Below are 17,646 nucleotides of genomic sequence, written 5' to 3'. Positions count from 1 at the left end.
AAAGGCAGCTTAACTTTACTTCAGAACTGGGAGCTGGCGCTGCTTTATAGGGTACAGCAAGTGAAAAACCAAACAGCAGGTATACTAACTGTAATATCCGTTATACTAACTACAAGAGTCAATGCCCTGCCCGTCACACCTTCATATTGAAGTCAATTGAAAGGAGAATCAAGAAAATCAGCGGTGTTTATAACGAGCGGTAGATTGATAGCTGACTGGTCAAGATATTAATTTACTATCCCAGATATTTCAACTGGATGCCAAACATTCCAACTAACAAAGAATGGCGACTCATCGAATATCATTTTGGGGAAACTCAGTGTTTTGTGACTGGGCTTTGCTCCAGTACAGAGAGAGAGAGGATTGGGAATGGTATATCGCGGGTGAGCGTTCCTCTGATGGTGGGCCACGGTCTGGAGCCAGCAGGCAGTCAATGAGCTTCTTGCAGAACTTGGCCACTTGCAGGGATCCAGTTATGTTGACACCATGCTGGGAAGCACCTTGGGCTGTTTTGATGTGAATTGCAAATAGGAGAGTTTGTTATTACTGTAGCGTTCAGTTTTGCAATGAATAATATTCATCTACCTGGTGCATGTTAAACAAATTATCTGTTCGTTTATAACCTGAGCTTCTGCCTGATACACAAGGAGGCTATGGGGCATCCAGTGGTAAACTGGCATATGGTGGCAAGTATTCCTCATGTAACTACGGGATCTCGCTATTGTTTACTTAGATATTGGGCAGAGAAAAGCACACTCCGGATCATAAGGATCGCAAGGTCCGCTTACAAGAGTCCAAAGTGATGCTGAATCTAAGTAGAATCTCCAGCATAAAACCCAAGGATGTAGCACATGTCTGATCACATTCTCAGAACATCTCAAAGCGCTGCACAGATTTATGCCGAATGCTGAGACAAAAGCTAGCGAATTGCTTATTATCCACTGCCTCGGAGAAAATCACTTCCAGTGAGCTTATTAATCACCTTTTGTCGAGGCGCCTTTCCCTAAACTTTGCTTTAAAATCCCAACATTTGGAAGTAACTCCAAATCCTTTCTCTGGAAAAATGGTCCAAAAAAAATCCCAAAACAGGACGTGCACCAATCAATGTTTGCAGCATAGAAACATAGAAGATAGGAGCAGGAGTAGGCCATTCGGCCCCTCGAGCCTGCTCCGCCATTCAATGCGATCATGGCTGATCATCCAAATTCAGTACCCTGTCCCTGCCTTCTCCCCATATCCCTTGATCCCTTTAGCCTCAAGAAATATATCCAACTCCTTCTTGAATATATTTAATGAATTGGCCTCAACTGCCTTGTGTGGTAGAGAATTCCACAAGTTCACCACTCTCTGGGTGAAGAAATTCCTCCTCATCTCAGTACTAAATGGCTTATCCCTTATCCTTAGACTGTGACCCCTGGTTCTGGACTCCCTGACCATCGGGAACATCCTTCCAGCATCTAGTCTGTCTAGTCCTGTTAGAATTTTATAAGTTTCGATGAGATCCCCTCTCATTCTTCTAAACTCCAGCGAGTACAGCAGATGGGAGATCCTGCACAGGCTGATCACCTTCCCATTATTCGGTGGCCTATAGTATACACTCGGTAGTATAATCGCTCCTCTATCCTTCCTTCATTCGAACCAAATAGATTCTGTCTTTGACCCCTCACATACATCAGCCCTCTCCAGTGCTATAATAGTTTCTTTGATCAATACTGCCACCTCCTTTTTTTCCCTCCTATCTCTCCTGACTACTTTGTAGCCAGGAATACTAAGTTCCCAATCCTCCCCTTCTTTGAGCCAGGTCTCTTGTTATTGCCACAATATCATAGTCCCATGTGGAGACGTGTCTGCAGCTCACCAACCTTATTTACCGCGCTCCGTGCATTTACACACATGCGCGCCACACCCATCTTAGACTGCCTCGCCTTTGCCCCTGTCTGATACCTCCTATTTAGAGCTGTTCTTTACTCTAGTGCTACCTGTCTCTCCCAGTCCTCTGTGCACCTTGTTTCTCTTCTCTAATATTTCATCCTGGTGCCCATCCCCCTGCCAAATGAGTTTAAACCCTCCCCGACAGCACTAGTTAACCTTCCCACAAAGACATTGGCCCCGGCTCTGTTGCGGTGCAGCCCGTCCACCTTGAACAGGTCCCTCCTGCCCCAGAGCTCGTCCCAATACCCCAGGAATCTGAAGCCCTCCCTCCCGCACCATTTTTCCAGCTATGTGCTAACTTGTTTTACCCTACTATTCCTACACTCACTACAGTGTGGCACTGGGTGTATTCCAGAGATAACTATCTTTGAGGTCCTGCTCTTTAATTTCTTCCCGAGCTCCTGGAACTCTGACTGCAGGACCTCAACCCTTTCCTTTCCTCTGTCATTGGTTCCCACGTGAACCACGACTTCTGGCTGTTCCCCTTCCACACTCAAAATATTCTGCACCCGTTCAGTGATGTCCTTTACGCTGGCACCAGGGAGGCAACACACCAGGCGGGATTCACATTGGCGGCTGCAGAAACGCCTATCTATCCCCCGACTATCGAATCCCCGAGGACCACTGCATTTCTACACTTTGCTATGCCCCCCCCCCCCAGTGCAGTAATTTGCCCCACGGTGCCGTGGATGTGCTCTAGACTGCACTCCCCTGAGGTGGCGCCACCCTTGCCTGTATTCAGCGCTGAAAACCAGTTTGAGAGTGCCATACTCCCGAAGAATTCCTGTACTTCCTGCCTCTTCCTACCCTGCCGGATTGTACCCACTTGGTTATCCAGGACACATGAAGAATCCTGGAGTTCCCACATAGCACAGGAATTGCAAGCAACTGGTATCAGCTGGCCCATCATTTTGCTTAAAGAAATCCCTTTAGATCTAATGAATTACTCTGATTATTTATATATTTACTGTTGCTCCTTGGTGTAAAGCATTGTGGCACCTCTTTCCTACTCTCACCAAATTTCCATTGCCGCTCCATGTAGCAGATATTCCCAGCTCTGTGCCCTCCTCCCTACGCAGCACCGCAATAATTAACAAGCGGAGATGTTCCTGTGGCCAGACCCTTGACCTGGGTTGTCTTGTCTGTGTTCCTTTTCATTGGCTAATGTAGATTGTGATCAGTGACCTGTCAGATGGGGCTGTGTGTCTGTACCGTTACCATGGTTTGTGATGGAACCCCATAATATTTACAAGCCACTTAAAGGCTGAGTATTGGGCTGTGGAATTAGTGAACATGGGTCTTGTTTTGGGCGGGACAGAAACCGACATATTTACATAATGTGCCTGCAGTGAAACATCTCAGTCAGTGGATTCAGTCAAAACTCGAGGGGAAACTACATCGGCTTAAATACTTGTAAACATTTAAATAACTACAACCAAGATTTATTTCCTTAAAATATGTATTTGTGCGAGAACCTCCAGTTCAGTTGCTGCTGAAGCTATTTCTGTCTGTCCTTGTAATCCGGGTTACACACGCTGATTCCATCTGAGAGAGCAGATGGTGGAGCCTAATCAGCCTCTAAAGAAGGATCAGTCACTCCTGTCACAAGCTGCTGACCTTCCCCTCACTGCCATCAGTAATCACACAGACCAGCTGGAACAAGCTGACAAACCCCTTAACTGCTGAGGACTCTGCTTCCCGCCAAACCTTTCAAAACACATTCTCTCACACTGGCCTGAAGTTCAGTTCAAGGGTTTCACTGGGGGTCAGGATCACCCTACCCGTTAGAATCAATCCCTGCATCCAATTTAAAAAGATTTCTTTGTTTGAAAGTGGAGAGGAAACCTTGAGCAACAGCAGAACACGGCTCCCGCACATCGCGGAGATTAAACGTGTAGAGAAGCCGATCGACCCGGTGCTGGAGCCGTCCGCTTTCATCCCATTCTCCGTATCCTTTGAATAAAACTTCTGCATGTATGCAGTCAGGGTCAAGGGGTAGGGGGTCGGAGGTCAGATACCCCACAGCGACCTGGAGATGAACCAGTTGGTGAATTGGCTGTTCCGCTCACAGAGCGAGATGGGACTGAGGGAGATGAGGACACAGGCTGATTGAATATTGTAAATGTAACCACATGGGTCATGAGGCTGCTCTTGTAGAGGTTGGTAGCCCAGTGTTGTCCTATGAGGGGAGATTGTGTAGATTGGGCCGATACTCTCTGGAGTTTAGAAGAATGAGAGGTGATCTCATTGAAACATACAAGATTCTGAGGGGGATTGACAGGGTCGATGCTGAGAGGTTGTTTCCCCCTGGCTGGAGAGTCTAGAACCAGGGGTCAGAGTCTCAGGATAAGGGGTCGGCCATTTAGGACTGAGATGAGGAGAAATTTCTTCACTCAGAGGGCGGTGAATCCTTGGAATTCTCTGCCCCAGAGACTGTGGAGGCTCAGTCGTTGAGTATATTCAAGGCTGAGATCAATGGATTTTTGGACTCTAGGGGAATCAAGCGATATGGGGATCAGGCGGCAAATGGAGTTGAGGTCGATGATCAGCTATGATCTTATTGAATGGCGGAGCAGGCTCGAGGGGCCGAATGGCCGACTCCTGCTCGTAATTCTTATGTTCTTATGGTTTTCGCACTGGACTAGTAACCTAGAGGCCATAGTTCTATTCACCACAAAGTGCCTCTTCCTCTGATTCCAGGAACTCGTGGTCTTGTGTTTCCAAAGCTGAGGCCACTGTTGGGGCAACTCTCCGTGCATCCCTTCCAACCCGTAGCCCACTGCACACCCCACTCGGCCCCTAACCCGCAGTCCCCATCCTGCACCCCACCCGGCCCCCATCCCGCACCCCAGTCCACACCCCATTCGGCCCCCCTCCCGCACCCCACTCTGTATCTTTCAAGCCCTCATCAGACTCATTTTTCAATAGATAAATATTTGAAACTGCGGACGATACAGGGCTATGGGGAGAGAGCGGGGCAGTGGGATCTATGCCTTACACAACCAGAACCCTCATGAGGATGTGATGCTGGAATGCTCCTCCTTATCGCTTCCACCTTCACAGCCAATCCAGGATTCCGCTTCGAGTCCCACACCCACCTTATCTCCATCCCTGTCCAGTTCCCTGTTCAACCAGTGAATTGACTTCAAGTCCTTTGTTCGCATCTTCAATCCCTTCATTGCATTGCCCCACCCTGTACAGGACACCTTCCCCAGCCTTCACCCCTCTGCCTCCTGTCCCAGAAAGTTGCAGATCTCTCACCCTCTGCTCCCATATTGGAGGAAGCTACATTCCTGCCACCAACTCGCTTCTAAAATCACTTTGCCTTGGCACTTCTTTCCCACGTTTTGACAGCCTAGAAACCTCTTTCTCTGACCACCCTCTCCCCCGTCTCTTCCCCCCACCCCCCCCCCACCCCGATTCCCTAATTCCCTGCTCTCGCAGACCCGCCAACACATTCTTCTATCCAAGCAAGTCGGCGTTTCAGACATCAGATTTTGGCCAATTTCCGGTCAGTTCGTGCATCTGAACTGCCCATAAAACCGCAGCATGAACATCTTTCAGCCTCAGCCAGCTGAGAGTGACACCTCCAGGGGGCAGGAATAACACCGCACAGGAGGAGGCCATTCGGCCCATCGTGCCTGAGCCAGGCACAATACTGAAATATGTGTACGGGACAGCCGCCAACAGTTGGCTTGCTATCAACGGCACTGTCTTAGTGGAGAACATTCTTATCAGAATCAGCTTTCCAGCTGGTGATTCTAACCCTCTGATTGGGGTCACTTGGCTAGTTAGTGAGCTGTTATTACAGGAGCCAATGACAAGCTAATTAACCGGCACGCAATGAATATCTGAGCACACACGAGCGGATTCTGGGCTCAGAACAACGGAATTCTAAACCCGATGCAGTAAACACAAGAAGAGTGGAGTGTGACGGGATCTTTAAACAGCGCTGTTCAGGGAGAAGGGCGTTTTCATTGACAGTCTGAATCTTAAATGTTATTCGGTGAGAAACCTATAGGTTTAGGGAAAGGGCAAGCCTTAAGGCTATGTGGGGTTGGGGGTTATGTGAATTAGCAGAGAGATTAACGAGCAGGTTTTTGAGGGCAGGAATCTCAGGATTACTCCTGATGCCACGTGACAGGAAGATAAGGGAGTTACATGTGTGTGAGTGGAGGGATGGTATTGGAGGGAAGGGTTCAGGTTCCAGGGGCAACAGGACCAGTTCTGGGGCAGGAGTGGCCTGTACAAGATGGACGGGGGGGCTGTAGAAAGGGGACAAAGACATCAAGTGTGGAAATAAGGCATTGACCAAGTTCATGGAGGCACCGACATCAATGCAAATGGCAGGCTAGAGGAGAGGGAGTTGGAGAAAGCTCTTTTGAGGGTGTTTGGGAGAGAGGGTGGAGAGGTTAAAGATGGCAGTGGGTCGTGTGGATGGGAGAGTGTGTTGGAGGAGCTATGGCCTTGTGCGAGTACTAAGTTTGAGAAGTGGATGTGAGTGAAAGATCACATGGGTGAGGTGAGAAGATCGGAGGAGACTAGGCAGAGTGAGTCGAGGTTAAAGTCACTCGGAGTGAGGAGTTGCTGAGAGTAACATGGAAGGAGGAGGTTTAACAAGGAATGTGCTTGGGAGGGGGTGGTGAAAGTACGGTGAACTGCCAAGGTTGGTAGAGAGTGAAGTGTTCAAATGTGGAAGAGAGTCACAGAATATGGAGTTGGCCAAGATTAGATTTTGAGTTGAGTGCTCCCACTCTGGGGACAGGCCATGTAAAGGAATGTGTAGAACACAAGGCAGCCGCAGTGAGAGGTGAAAGAGTCACAGACAACAATCCAGGTTTCGCTCAGGATAGCGACACTTTTATCGAAACTCAATGGGCTTGAGTGCCCGGAACCTGTGCTGCTATAATCACCGTCGACCCATTCACACATAGCCGGATAGTGAACTTTAGGCAGAGTCCCACCACTCAGCTAACCTCATCCTCTCCCGTGTTGCACAGTGTGGCTACAGCGTCTCGTGCAAGTAGCCACTCCCTCCATCCTGAACTAGGACCATAGAATCAGAGGAATGGCTAAATTAAAGCGGCCAGTTGAGGGAAAGGTCATTTCGAGGTGACATCTTGACACCACCAATCAATAATTGATCACTGAGGAAACCAGACCCAAAGCTTATTGCTGTCTAAAGACTCTCGAGACCAATCGGATTGATGGAAGGGCTGGCCATGGTGGAAAGGAGGATTCGATTAACACTTGATCTTGGCCCCACACTTGTTCTTTTCAATTAACCGATAGCTGTATTTTAAATAGTTCTCAAAATGTATTGCACTCGATACCAGGAAATATCTCACAACTGCGGCAGAATTGAAAAGATAAAAGCTCAGTTCATTACCGCACTCTCACCTCATTACAACACACTGTCACTCTTCTGTCTCTCCAATCTCATGGAATAGTACAGCACAGAAGGAGGCCGTTTGGCCCATCTCGCTTTAATCAGCTTGTCCTCCTTTTCCTTTGGTGTAAAACGTAACAATGTCACGGTCCCGTCTACTCTTAACTCCAAGTCAGTCGATTCAAACTACTGGATGATTCAGTTATGTAGTACAACGAAACCATGTGGAGTTACCAGGAATTGAATTAGCAATGGAAGCAAAAATAAACTAGACTAATGGCAGGATTTCATTTTGATAGCATGTTGAAAAACTAGAGCAAATTCAATTGACCTCGTCTCCACTTCCAATGAAGGGCCTCATTAATTGCGTGTGTGGGTCACAGAATGGCCCTATAGTGTTATAGCCCCAGTGTAGGTATAGAATGGCCCTATAGTGTTATAGCCCAGTGTGGGTATAGAATGGCCCTATAGTGTTATGGCCCCAGTGTGGGTATAGAATGGCCCTATAGTGTTATAGCCCAGTGTGGGTATAGAATGACCCTATAGTGTTATAGCCCCAGTGTGGGTATAGAATGGCCCTAAAGTGTTATAGCCCAGTGTGGGTATAGAATGGCCCTATAGTGTTATAGCCCCAGTGTGGTATAGAATGACCCTATAGTGTTATAGCCCCAGTGTGGTATAGAATGACCCTATAGTGTTATAGCCCGAGTGTAGGTATAGAATGGCCCTATAGTGTTATAGGTCCAGTGTAGGTATAGAATGGCCCTATAGTGTTATAGTCCAGTGTGGGCACAGAATGGGCCTGTACTGTTCTAGCCCAGTGTGGGTATAGAATGGGCCTGTACTGTTCTAGCCCAGTGTGGGTACAGAATGGGCCTGTACTGTTCTAGCCCAGTGTGGGTATAGAATGGGCCTGTACTGTCCTAGCCCAGTATGGGTACAGAATGGGCCTGTACTGTTCTAGCCCAGTGTGGGTACAGAATGGGCCTGTACTGTTCTAGCCCAGTGTGGGTATAGAATGGGCCTGTACTGTTCTAGCCCAGTGTGGGTACAAAATGGGCCTGTACTGTTCTAGCCCAGTGTGGGTACAGAATGGGCCTGTACTGTTCTAGCTCAGTATGGGTACAGAATGGGCCTGTACTGTTCTAGCCCAGTGTGGGTACAGAATGGGCCTGTACTGTTCTAGCCCAGTGTGGGTACAGAATGGGCCTGTACTGTTCTAGCCCAGTGTGGGTACAGAATGGGCCTGTACTGTTCTAGCCCTATCCCCTCTCCCAGTGAGGGTCACTCTCCACCTCCCCCACCCCAGGAAATCTGGGTGTAACACATTCCCTGGGGGCCACGAAAATCTTCCTTTATATTTCTTGAAGCAATATTACAACAATGGTGTCTATTTAATTTACACTTTATACGTGGAGTTCTTTTATTTTGTTTGAAATTCTGTGTTTGTGGAGTTTGCTGGTATTGCAGTCAATGAACTGCTCCCATAGACCTTGGCCCTAATAATAGCCTGGGCAATGCGGGGGGCTGTGTGCGGAGGGGGATGTGTTGATGCTGCTGTGTGAATTGTGCCTAGTTTATTGTGTCCGTCCCTGTCTTAACTACAGGCTCTCCTTGTTTTCTAACAGGTAGCAGAGTACGCACGGGAGGATTTGAAGATAGGGCTGAAATTCTACGGATCAGAGGGGAATGTTGGACTCACCAACGCGTGGAACATCATTCAGACAGAAGTACGTATCCGTGTGTAGGGGAGAGGTTCACCACATCTCGTCCATTAATGACTTCATACTGCACACGGTGAATCAACTCTCATTCTCCATTCCTCCCATCTCTTGCCGGTCCTCTCCTCTCTTTCCCCCCCCCCCTCTCTCTCTCTCCCCTCTCTCTCTCTCTCTCTCTCTCTCTCTCTCTCTCTCTCTCCCTCTCTCCCCCCCCCCCTCTCTCTCTCTCTCCCTCTCTCTCTCTCTCCCCTTCCCTCCTCTCTTCCCCCCCCTCTCTCTCTCCCCTCTCCCTCTCTCTCTCCCCTCTCCCTCTCTCTCTCTCTCTCTCTCTCTCCCCTTCCCTCCTCTCTTTCCCCCCCCTCTCTCTCTCTCCCCCCCCCATTCTCTCTCTCCCCCCCCCCATTCTCTCTCTCCCCTCTCTCTCTCTCTCTCTCTCTCTCTCTCTCTCTCTCTCTCTCTCTCTCTCTCCCCTTCCCTCCCCTCTCTCCCCCTCCCCCCCCCCCCTCTCTGCCCGCCCCTGTTCAGGACCATTACAATGATGTGATGTGTGTGTCTGTCTCTCGCAGTACGAGTGTTGCGGGGTGGATAACTCCACTGACTGGGATCCAGTGCTGGGCGCTAACGTTGTCCCCGATTCCTGCTGCGAGGAGTACAGCAAAGACTGTGGGCAGACCAGCCCCAGCAAGTGGTTTGTGTCGGTAGGTGCGATTTTACAGGATCCTGCTCCCTGAGTGAAGTGTTTCCGTTGTTGTGTGAGGCAGGGAAGCTCACGGCTGCTCTCTCTGTTTCAGGGTTGCTACAATAAGATCGAGGCGCTGGTTGAGGAACAAACAGTTGTTCTCGGCTCCATTGCGATGTCCATCGTGGTGATACAGGTAAAGAGCTGCTTTAAAATGGCAATCAGCATCTGCGCGATCCTCCAGACTACAGCCGGGCGTCTGGCGGTCTAGACTCCAGTCTGTGGCTGGGCGAGTAGGGTGTCTAGACTCGCAGGGCTGGATTTTACCTGCTGAGACAAGTTGGGGGCGGGACTGCTGCCTTCCAGGTTCTAGTCCCGCCCCCAGCGATGCCTGATGCACAGACACTATTTTCCCCTTGATTGGCCTTGTTAAGCCCCGCCCTGCGGGCTTGCCGGCCAATTAAGGGAAAGCCGGTACCAGATGGCGTCAGTTGATGACGCTTCATCTGCCGGTTTTCTTAAAGGGACATGAACCATATATTTTTGACATGATTTGACAGTATTGAGATGCTGTCAAACACTGACAATCACTGTACAAAGGTGAGCCCTTGCACCCAGGCTCTCCAATGACTCTCTTCTTGGGATAAAACAGATGGCAGCTGCAGTTGAGGGTACAGAAGTGATCTGTCACTTCACCCAATGAGGTGAGGCCACACAAACACTTCAAAGCTTGTCACCCACAAAAAAATCTAAACACATTAAAAATTACTTTCCCAACATTTCCTTACCTCTGATACTCACCAGTGTCCCATTGCATCCTTCACACCACTTCTGCAGCTGTCAGCTATACACAAACATTACAACAGACCCACAGCACGCCTCACTTTCCCTCGCGCGGTTCCCCGATGTCGGGAAGCCCGCAGCAGAAGTCTCAAAATAGGAAAAAGCCTCTTAACTGCCTGTTAACTACCTGTTAACTGGCAGTTAAGTGGCTATAATGCTCTTCCCGCCGCTACGTGTCGGGTCCCTGCGCAAATTGGGGACCCGACTCCCGGGAAGATTGGTTGGAGGTGGGTTGGGAGCGGGTTCAGGACCCGCTCCCATTTTTTTTGATTTTCTCAGCAGTCCCACCTCCAGACCCGCCTCCTCAGAGCTGGTAAAATCCAGCCCCCAGACTCCAGTCTACAGCCAGGCGAGTGGGGTGTCTAGAGTCCCAGACTCCAGTCTGTGGCTGGGCGCCTGGCGGTCGAGACTCCCAGACTCCAGTCTACGGCTGGGCGTCTGGCGGTCTAGACTCCCAGGCCCTGACTGGGAAGAGGGTTGACCTCGGCCCAAATCGGGATTGTTGGAGTTATTGTAATATTCGGGGTGCGTGCCCGAGGGAACATTGGAGAAGCTGCCAGTGGATGTGGAGTGCATGCGGTCCAAGAGAGGCAGACTGGGCATAATTCCTGATCTACCCTCCCTCAAACTCCCTCCCCCACCCCCCCACCAGCCGACACCCTCCCCAGACACCGCCCCCCCCCCCACACAAACACTGCAACACACAATTATTCCAACTCCCACCCCCCCCATTCTCCAGTGAGCATCCTCAGTCTGTGTCCCACGTTACTCGTTCACCAGCCAGTGAGAATAATCTTTTACTATTTACCCTCAAATATTTCATAATTTTGAAAGCATCGATTAGATTCCTTCACAGTCTCTGTGCCAATGGAAGAAGCCCTGCGTTTTCAAGCTTTTCGTCATTCTCGAACCTCTCATTCCCACTCCAACACTGTATCCTCCTCCAGTCTCCTTGTCCTCTATTTCAGTACCAATAGCGACCTTCAGTGTCAAAGTGCTAATTATTTATCTGAATGGAAAAGAAAAGCGGTCCCAGCACTGCTCACATCCCCAATCTGAAACGTGTCCATTAGTTCCACGCTTTGATTTCTGCCCCCATGCTTTCGCTGTCCATGCAGCCACACTCTTTTAATATCCTGTGCCTTTTTCCAACAAGTCTCCTATGTGGCATCATATCAAATGCCTTATGAAAATCCATATTATAGAATCCTACAGCACAGAAGGAGGCCATTCGGCCTATCGTGCCTGTGCCGGCTCTTTGAAAGAGCTCTCCACTTAGTCCCACTCCCCCCTGCTCTTTCTCCATAGCCCTGAAAATTTCTCCTTTTCAACTATTTATCTAATTCCCTTTTGAAACTTATTATTGAATCTGCTTCCACCGCCCTTTCAGGCAGCGCGTTCCAGATCACAACAACTCGCTGCGTAAAGAAAATTCTCCTCATCTCCCCCTCTGGTTCTTTTACCAATTACCTTCACTCTGTGTCCTCTGGTTACCGACCCTCATGCCACTGGAAACAGTTTCTCTTTATTTACTCCATCAAAACCCGTCAAAATTTTGAACACCTTTATTAAATCTCCCCTTAACCTTCTCTGCTCAAAGGAGAACAACCCCAGCTTCTCCCGTCTCGCCATGTAACTGAAGTCCCTCATCCCTGGTACCATTCTAGTAAATCTCCTCCGCACCCTCTCCAAGGCCTTGACATCCTTCCTAAAGTGCGGTGCCCAGAATTGACCACAATACTCCAGCTGGGGCCTAACCAGTGTTTTATAAAGGCTTAGCATCGCTACCTTGCTTTTGTACTTGATGGCTCTGTTTATAAAGCCACTGATCCCATATACTTTATTAACAGCCTTCTCAACTTGTCCTGCCACCTTCAAAGATTGGTGTACGTACACCCCCAGGTCTCTCTGTTCCTGCACCGCTTTAGAATTGTGCCCTTTAGTTTATATTGCCTCTCCTCATTCTTCCTACCAAACTGTATCACTTCACACTTCTCTGTGTTAAATTCCATCTGCCATGTGTCTGCCCATTTCACCAGCCTGTCTGCCCTCCTGAACTCTGTGACTATCCTCCTCATTGTTTACTACATTTCTGAGTTTCGTGTCATCTGCAAACTTTGAAATTATGTCCTGTACACCCAAGTCCAGGTCATTAATATTTATCAAAAAGTGCAGTGGTCCTAATACCGACCCCTGGGGAACTCCACTGCACATTTCCCTCCAGTCTGAAAAACAACCGTTCATCACCACTCTCTGCTTTCTGTCTCTTAGCCAATATTGTATCCCTGCTGCCACTGCCCCTTTAATCCCATGGGCATTAATTTTGCTAACAAGTCTATTATGCAGTACTTTATCAAACACCTTTTGAAAGTCCATCTACATAACATCAACTGCACTATCCTCATCAACTGTCTCCATTACTTCATCAAAGAACTCAATCAAGTGAGTCAAATATGACTTGCCTCTTCAAATCCATGCTGGCTTTCATTTATTAATCCATATTTTTCTGGGCAATTAATTTTGTCCCGGATTATTGTGTCTCAAAGTTTCCCCACCATTGGCGTTAGGCTGACTGGCCTGTAGATGCGGGGTTTATCCCTTCCTTGAACAGAGGTGTAACATTTGCAACCCTCCAGTCCTCTGACACCACCCCATATCTAAGGAGGATTGGAAGATTGTGGCCAGAGCCTCTGCAATTTCCACCCTTACTTCCCTCAGTAACCTAGAATGTATCCCATCTGGACCGGGGGACTTTTCTACTTTGAGCGCTGCCAACCTTTTAAGTACCTCTTTATCTATTTTTAGCCTATTGAATTTCGCTACTTTCTCCTCCTTTACTGTGACACTGGCAGCATCCTCTTCACTAGTGAAGACAGACGGAAAGTTCTCATTTCGTTCCTCAGCCATGCCCTCTGCCTCCACAAGAAGATCTCATTTTTGGCCCCTAATCAGCCCCACCCTTCCTTTGACTATCCTTTTACTATTTATTCTTTGCCCCTCTTATTCCCTTTTTTTTAGATCTCCTCTACTTTCTGTATTCAACTTGGGTCTCTACTGTATTATAAACCTTGCAATTGTTATAAGCCTCCTTTTTCTATTTCATTTTAACCTCTATATCGTTGGTCATCCAGAGAGCTCTAGTTTTGGATGCCCTTCCTTTCCCCTGTGGGAATGTGTCTAGTCTGTACCCGAACCATCTCCTCTCTGAATGCTTCCCATTGTTCAATTACTGTTTTACCGGCCAATATTTGATTCCAATCCACATGGGCCAGATCCTGTTTCAACTTTCTGAAATTAGCCCTACTCCAGTTAAATATTTTTATGTTTGATTGTACCTTGTCCTTTTCCATATCTATACTAAACCTGATGATATTATGATCACTGTTCCCCAAATGCTCCTTCACTGAAACATGCTCCATCTGCCCCACTTCATTCCCCAGAACTAGATCCAGCACTGCTTCCTTCCTCGTTGGGCTGGAAACACACTGATCAAGAAAGTTCTCTTGTACACATTTCAGGAATTCCTCCCCCTCTCTGCCCTTTACACTGTTACTATCCCAGTCTATATTAGGATAATTGAAGTCCCCCCATTATCACCACTTTGCACAGCCCTGCTCTCTAACCAGGAACGGCCAGGGTGACCCTCCCTAGTTGGCGGAGCACCGTGCCTTGTCTGTTTAACTGTTGTATCGCAGCAGTGGCCCCTGGGTACAGCTCCAGTGAGACACCTGTAATCTTCTCCTGACTTGTAACCTCCACAGTCAGCCTGGTACATCGATTAGGGAACGTTACCTGAGGACCTGGAGCTGCAGCTGCGGGGATCTCGGGGGTTGGGATTCTGGAAAAGCTAAACCTGCAGCGCCAGTTTCTCCGCAGGATTGAACGGCCTCCAACATCCAACCAGGGCAGCAGAAACTAAACTAAACCGGGTGTGTGGGGAGAGTTACTGGGCTAACACTGAGTAACAATGCTGCTTCATCCATTAAACTGATGCTAACGAACCAAGCTATCTCTGGATATGAACATACAGACAGGAAGAGGCCAGCTGGGCCATCGAGCCTGTCCCAGTCATGGCACAACTAAGTGCCATGACCCCCAGTGTTCTCTCCCACTTATAGTCCTGGGAGAGGCAAAAAAACATTTGTTAAAAAAAACCCTGGCCAATTCAGGGAAATCCCACTCCAGCCCCCTGGAGGCAATCTGAGCGAGTTCCAGGAGAGCACAGTGACCGTGAGGAACAGACCCAACGTCCCACCTACCTTCTGTACACAGTGGTGTCAGCCACAGACAGAAAGACATCCAGCTCCTTTCTGAAGGTGGCACAGAAAACCGTGTCGACGGGAGCAGGAAGTTGCAAAGGGGCATTAATGGATTCAGTGAGTGGGCAAAACTGTGGCAGATGGAGTTCAATGTGGGAGTGTGAGGTCACCCACTCTGGACCCAAGAAAAAGATCAGTATTTTCGAAATGGTGAGAAGCTCTGAACTGTGGGGGAGCAGAGAGATTTAGGAGTCCGAGTACAGAAAACACTAATAGCTGGTGGACAGGTACACACATAATTTAAAGGTTGATGAAATGTTGGCCTTTATCTCGGGGGGCGGGATTACAATGGGGGAGGAAGCGATGCTTCCGCTGTACAGAGCTCTAGTCAGACCCCACCTGGACACTGGGTTCAGTTCTGGGCCCCGCACCTCGGGAAGGACACACTGGCCTCGGAGGGGGAGCAGCGCAGATTCACCAGAGTGACACCGGGGCTAAAACGGTTACATTATGACAGGTTGCAGAGACTAGGCTTGTGTTCCCTCGAGTATAGAAGATTAAGGGGTCATTTAATTGAGGTGTTTAAGATGATTAAAGATTTCGATTGGGTAGAGAGAGAGAAACTATTTCCTCGAATCCAGAACAAGGGGGCAGAACCTTAAAATTAGAGCCAGGCCGTTCAGGGGTGATGTCAGGAAGCACTTCTTCACACAAAGGGTGGTGGGAATCTGGAACTCTCTCCCTCAAAAAGCTGTTGAGGCTGGAGGTCAATTGAAAATTTCAACACTAAGATTGATAGATTTTTGTTAGGTAAGGGTATTAAGGGATACGGAACCAAGGCGGGTAGATGGAGTGAAGATACAGATCAGCCATGACCTAATTGAATGGTGGAACACGCTTGAGGAGCTGAATGGCCTATTGCTGTTCTTATGAAATCATAGAATGGTTACAGCACAGAAGGAGGCCATTCGGCCCGCCGAGCCCGTGCCGGCTCTCTGCAAGAGCACTTCAGCTAGTCCCACTCCCCCGCCCTTTCCCCGTAGTCCTGCAAATATTTTTCCTTCAGATACTTATCCAATTCCCTTTTGAAAGCCACGATTGAATCTGCCTCCACCACCCTTTCAGGCAGTGCATTCCAGATCCTAACCACTCGCTGCGTTAAAGTTTTTCTCATGTCGCCTTTGGTTCTTCTGCCAATCGCCTTAAATCTGTGTCCTCTGGTTCTCGACCCTTCCACCAATGGGAACAGTTTCTCTCTATCTACTCTCTCCAGACCCCTCATGATTTTGAACACCTCCATCAAATCTCCTCTCAACCTTCTCTGCTCTAAGGAGAACAACCCCAGCTTCTCCAGTCTGTCCACGTAACTGAAGTCCCTCATTCCTGGAATCATTCTCATAAATCCTTTCTGCAACCTCTCTAAGGCCTTCACATCCTTCCTAAAGTGTGGTGCCCAGAATTGGACACAATACTCCAGTTGAGGCCGAACCAGTGTTTTATAAAGGTTCATCATAACTTCCTTGCTTTTGTACTCTATACCTCTATTTATGAAGCCCAGGATCCCGTAAGCTTTTTTAACCTCTCTCTCAACCTGTCCTGCCTCCTTCAACGATTTGTTCACATACACCCCCAGGTCTCTCTGTTCATGCACCCCCTTTAGGATTGTACCATTTAGTTTATATTGCCTCTCCTCGTTCTTCCTACCAAAATGTATCACTTCACACTTTTCTGCGTTAAATTTCATCTGCCACGTGTCCGCCCATTCCACCAGCCTGTCTATGTCTTCTTGAAGTCTATCACTCCTCCTCGCTGTTCACTATACGTCCAAGTTTTGAGTCATCTGCAAATTTTGAAATTGTGCCCTGTACACCCAAGTCCAAGTCATTAATATATATCAAGAAAAGCAGTGGTCCTAGAACCGACCCCTGGGGAACACCACTGTATACCTTCCTCCAGTCTGAAAAACAACCGTTCACCACTACTCTCTGTTTCCTGTCACTCAGCCAATTCCGTATCCATGCTGCCACTGTCCCTTTTATTCCATGGGCTTCAACTTTGCTGGCAAGCCTATTATGTGGCACTTTATCAAACGCCTTTTGAAAGTCCATGTACACCACGTCAACCACATTGTTCTCATCAACTCTCTCTGTTACTTCATCAAAAAACTCAATCAAGTTAGTTAAACATGATTTTCCTCTAACAAATCGGTGCTGGCTTTCCTTAATTAATCCACACTTGTCCAAGTGACTGTTAACTTTGTCCCGGATTATCATTTCTAAAAGCTTCCCCACCACTGAGGTTAAGCTGACTGGCCTGTAGTTGCTGGGTTTATCCTTACACCCTTTTTTGAACAGGGTGTAACATTTGCATTTCTCCAGTCCTCTGGCACCACCCCCATATCCAAGGAGGATTGGAATATTATAGCCAGTAGCTCCGCAATTTCCACCTTTTCTTCCCTCAGCATCCTAGGATGCATCCCATCCAGTCCTGGTGACTTATCTACTTTAAATACAGCCAGCCTTTCTAGATACCTCCTCCCTATCAATTTTTATCCCATCCAGTATCTCAACTACCTCCTCTTTCACTAGGACTTTGGCAGCATCTTCTTACTTGGTAAAGACAGATGCAAAATACTCATTTAGTACCTCAGCCATGCCCTCTGCCTCCATGCATAGGCCTCCATTTTGGTCCCTAATCGGCCCAACCCCTCCTCTTACTACCCTTTTACTATTTATGTACCTATAGAAGACTTCTGGATTCCCTTTTATGTTAGCTGTCAATCTATTCTCATACTCTCTCTTTGCCCCTCTTATTTCCATTTTC

General features: G+C 48.2%; 1 protein-coding gene across 3 annotated transcripts in view; it reads left to right on the top strand.

The window, feature by feature from the left end:
- tspan9a (tetraspanin 9a) overlaps window positions 1–17,646 on the top strand; it is a 424,140-nt gene that overhangs the window by 394,602 nt on the left and 11,892 nt on the right. For all 3 annotated transcript variants that reach the window (XM_086009714.1, XM_086009715.1, XM_086009713.1), the window contains 3 exons: window positions 8,950–9,051; window positions 9,609–9,740; window positions 9,834–9,917. In XM_086009714.1, the coding sequence (XP_085865840.1) occupies window positions 8,950–9,051; window positions 9,609–9,740; window positions 9,834–9,917 (318 nt within the window). The remainder of the gene's footprint in view (window positions 1–8,949; window positions 9,052–9,608; window positions 9,741–9,833; window positions 9,918–17,646) is intronic.

Source organism: Somniosus microcephalus, chromosome 16 (genome assembly GCF_052327205.1).
Source record: "Somniosus microcephalus isolate GS21.2 chromosome 16, FLI_Smic_1.0, whole genome shotgun sequence".
In the NCBI taxonomy this organism is placed as follows: Eukaryota; Metazoa; Chordata; class Chondrichthyes; order Squaliformes; family Somniosidae; genus Somniosus; species Somniosus microcephalus.
This window is presented reverse-complemented; position numbering and strand designations above follow the sequence as displayed.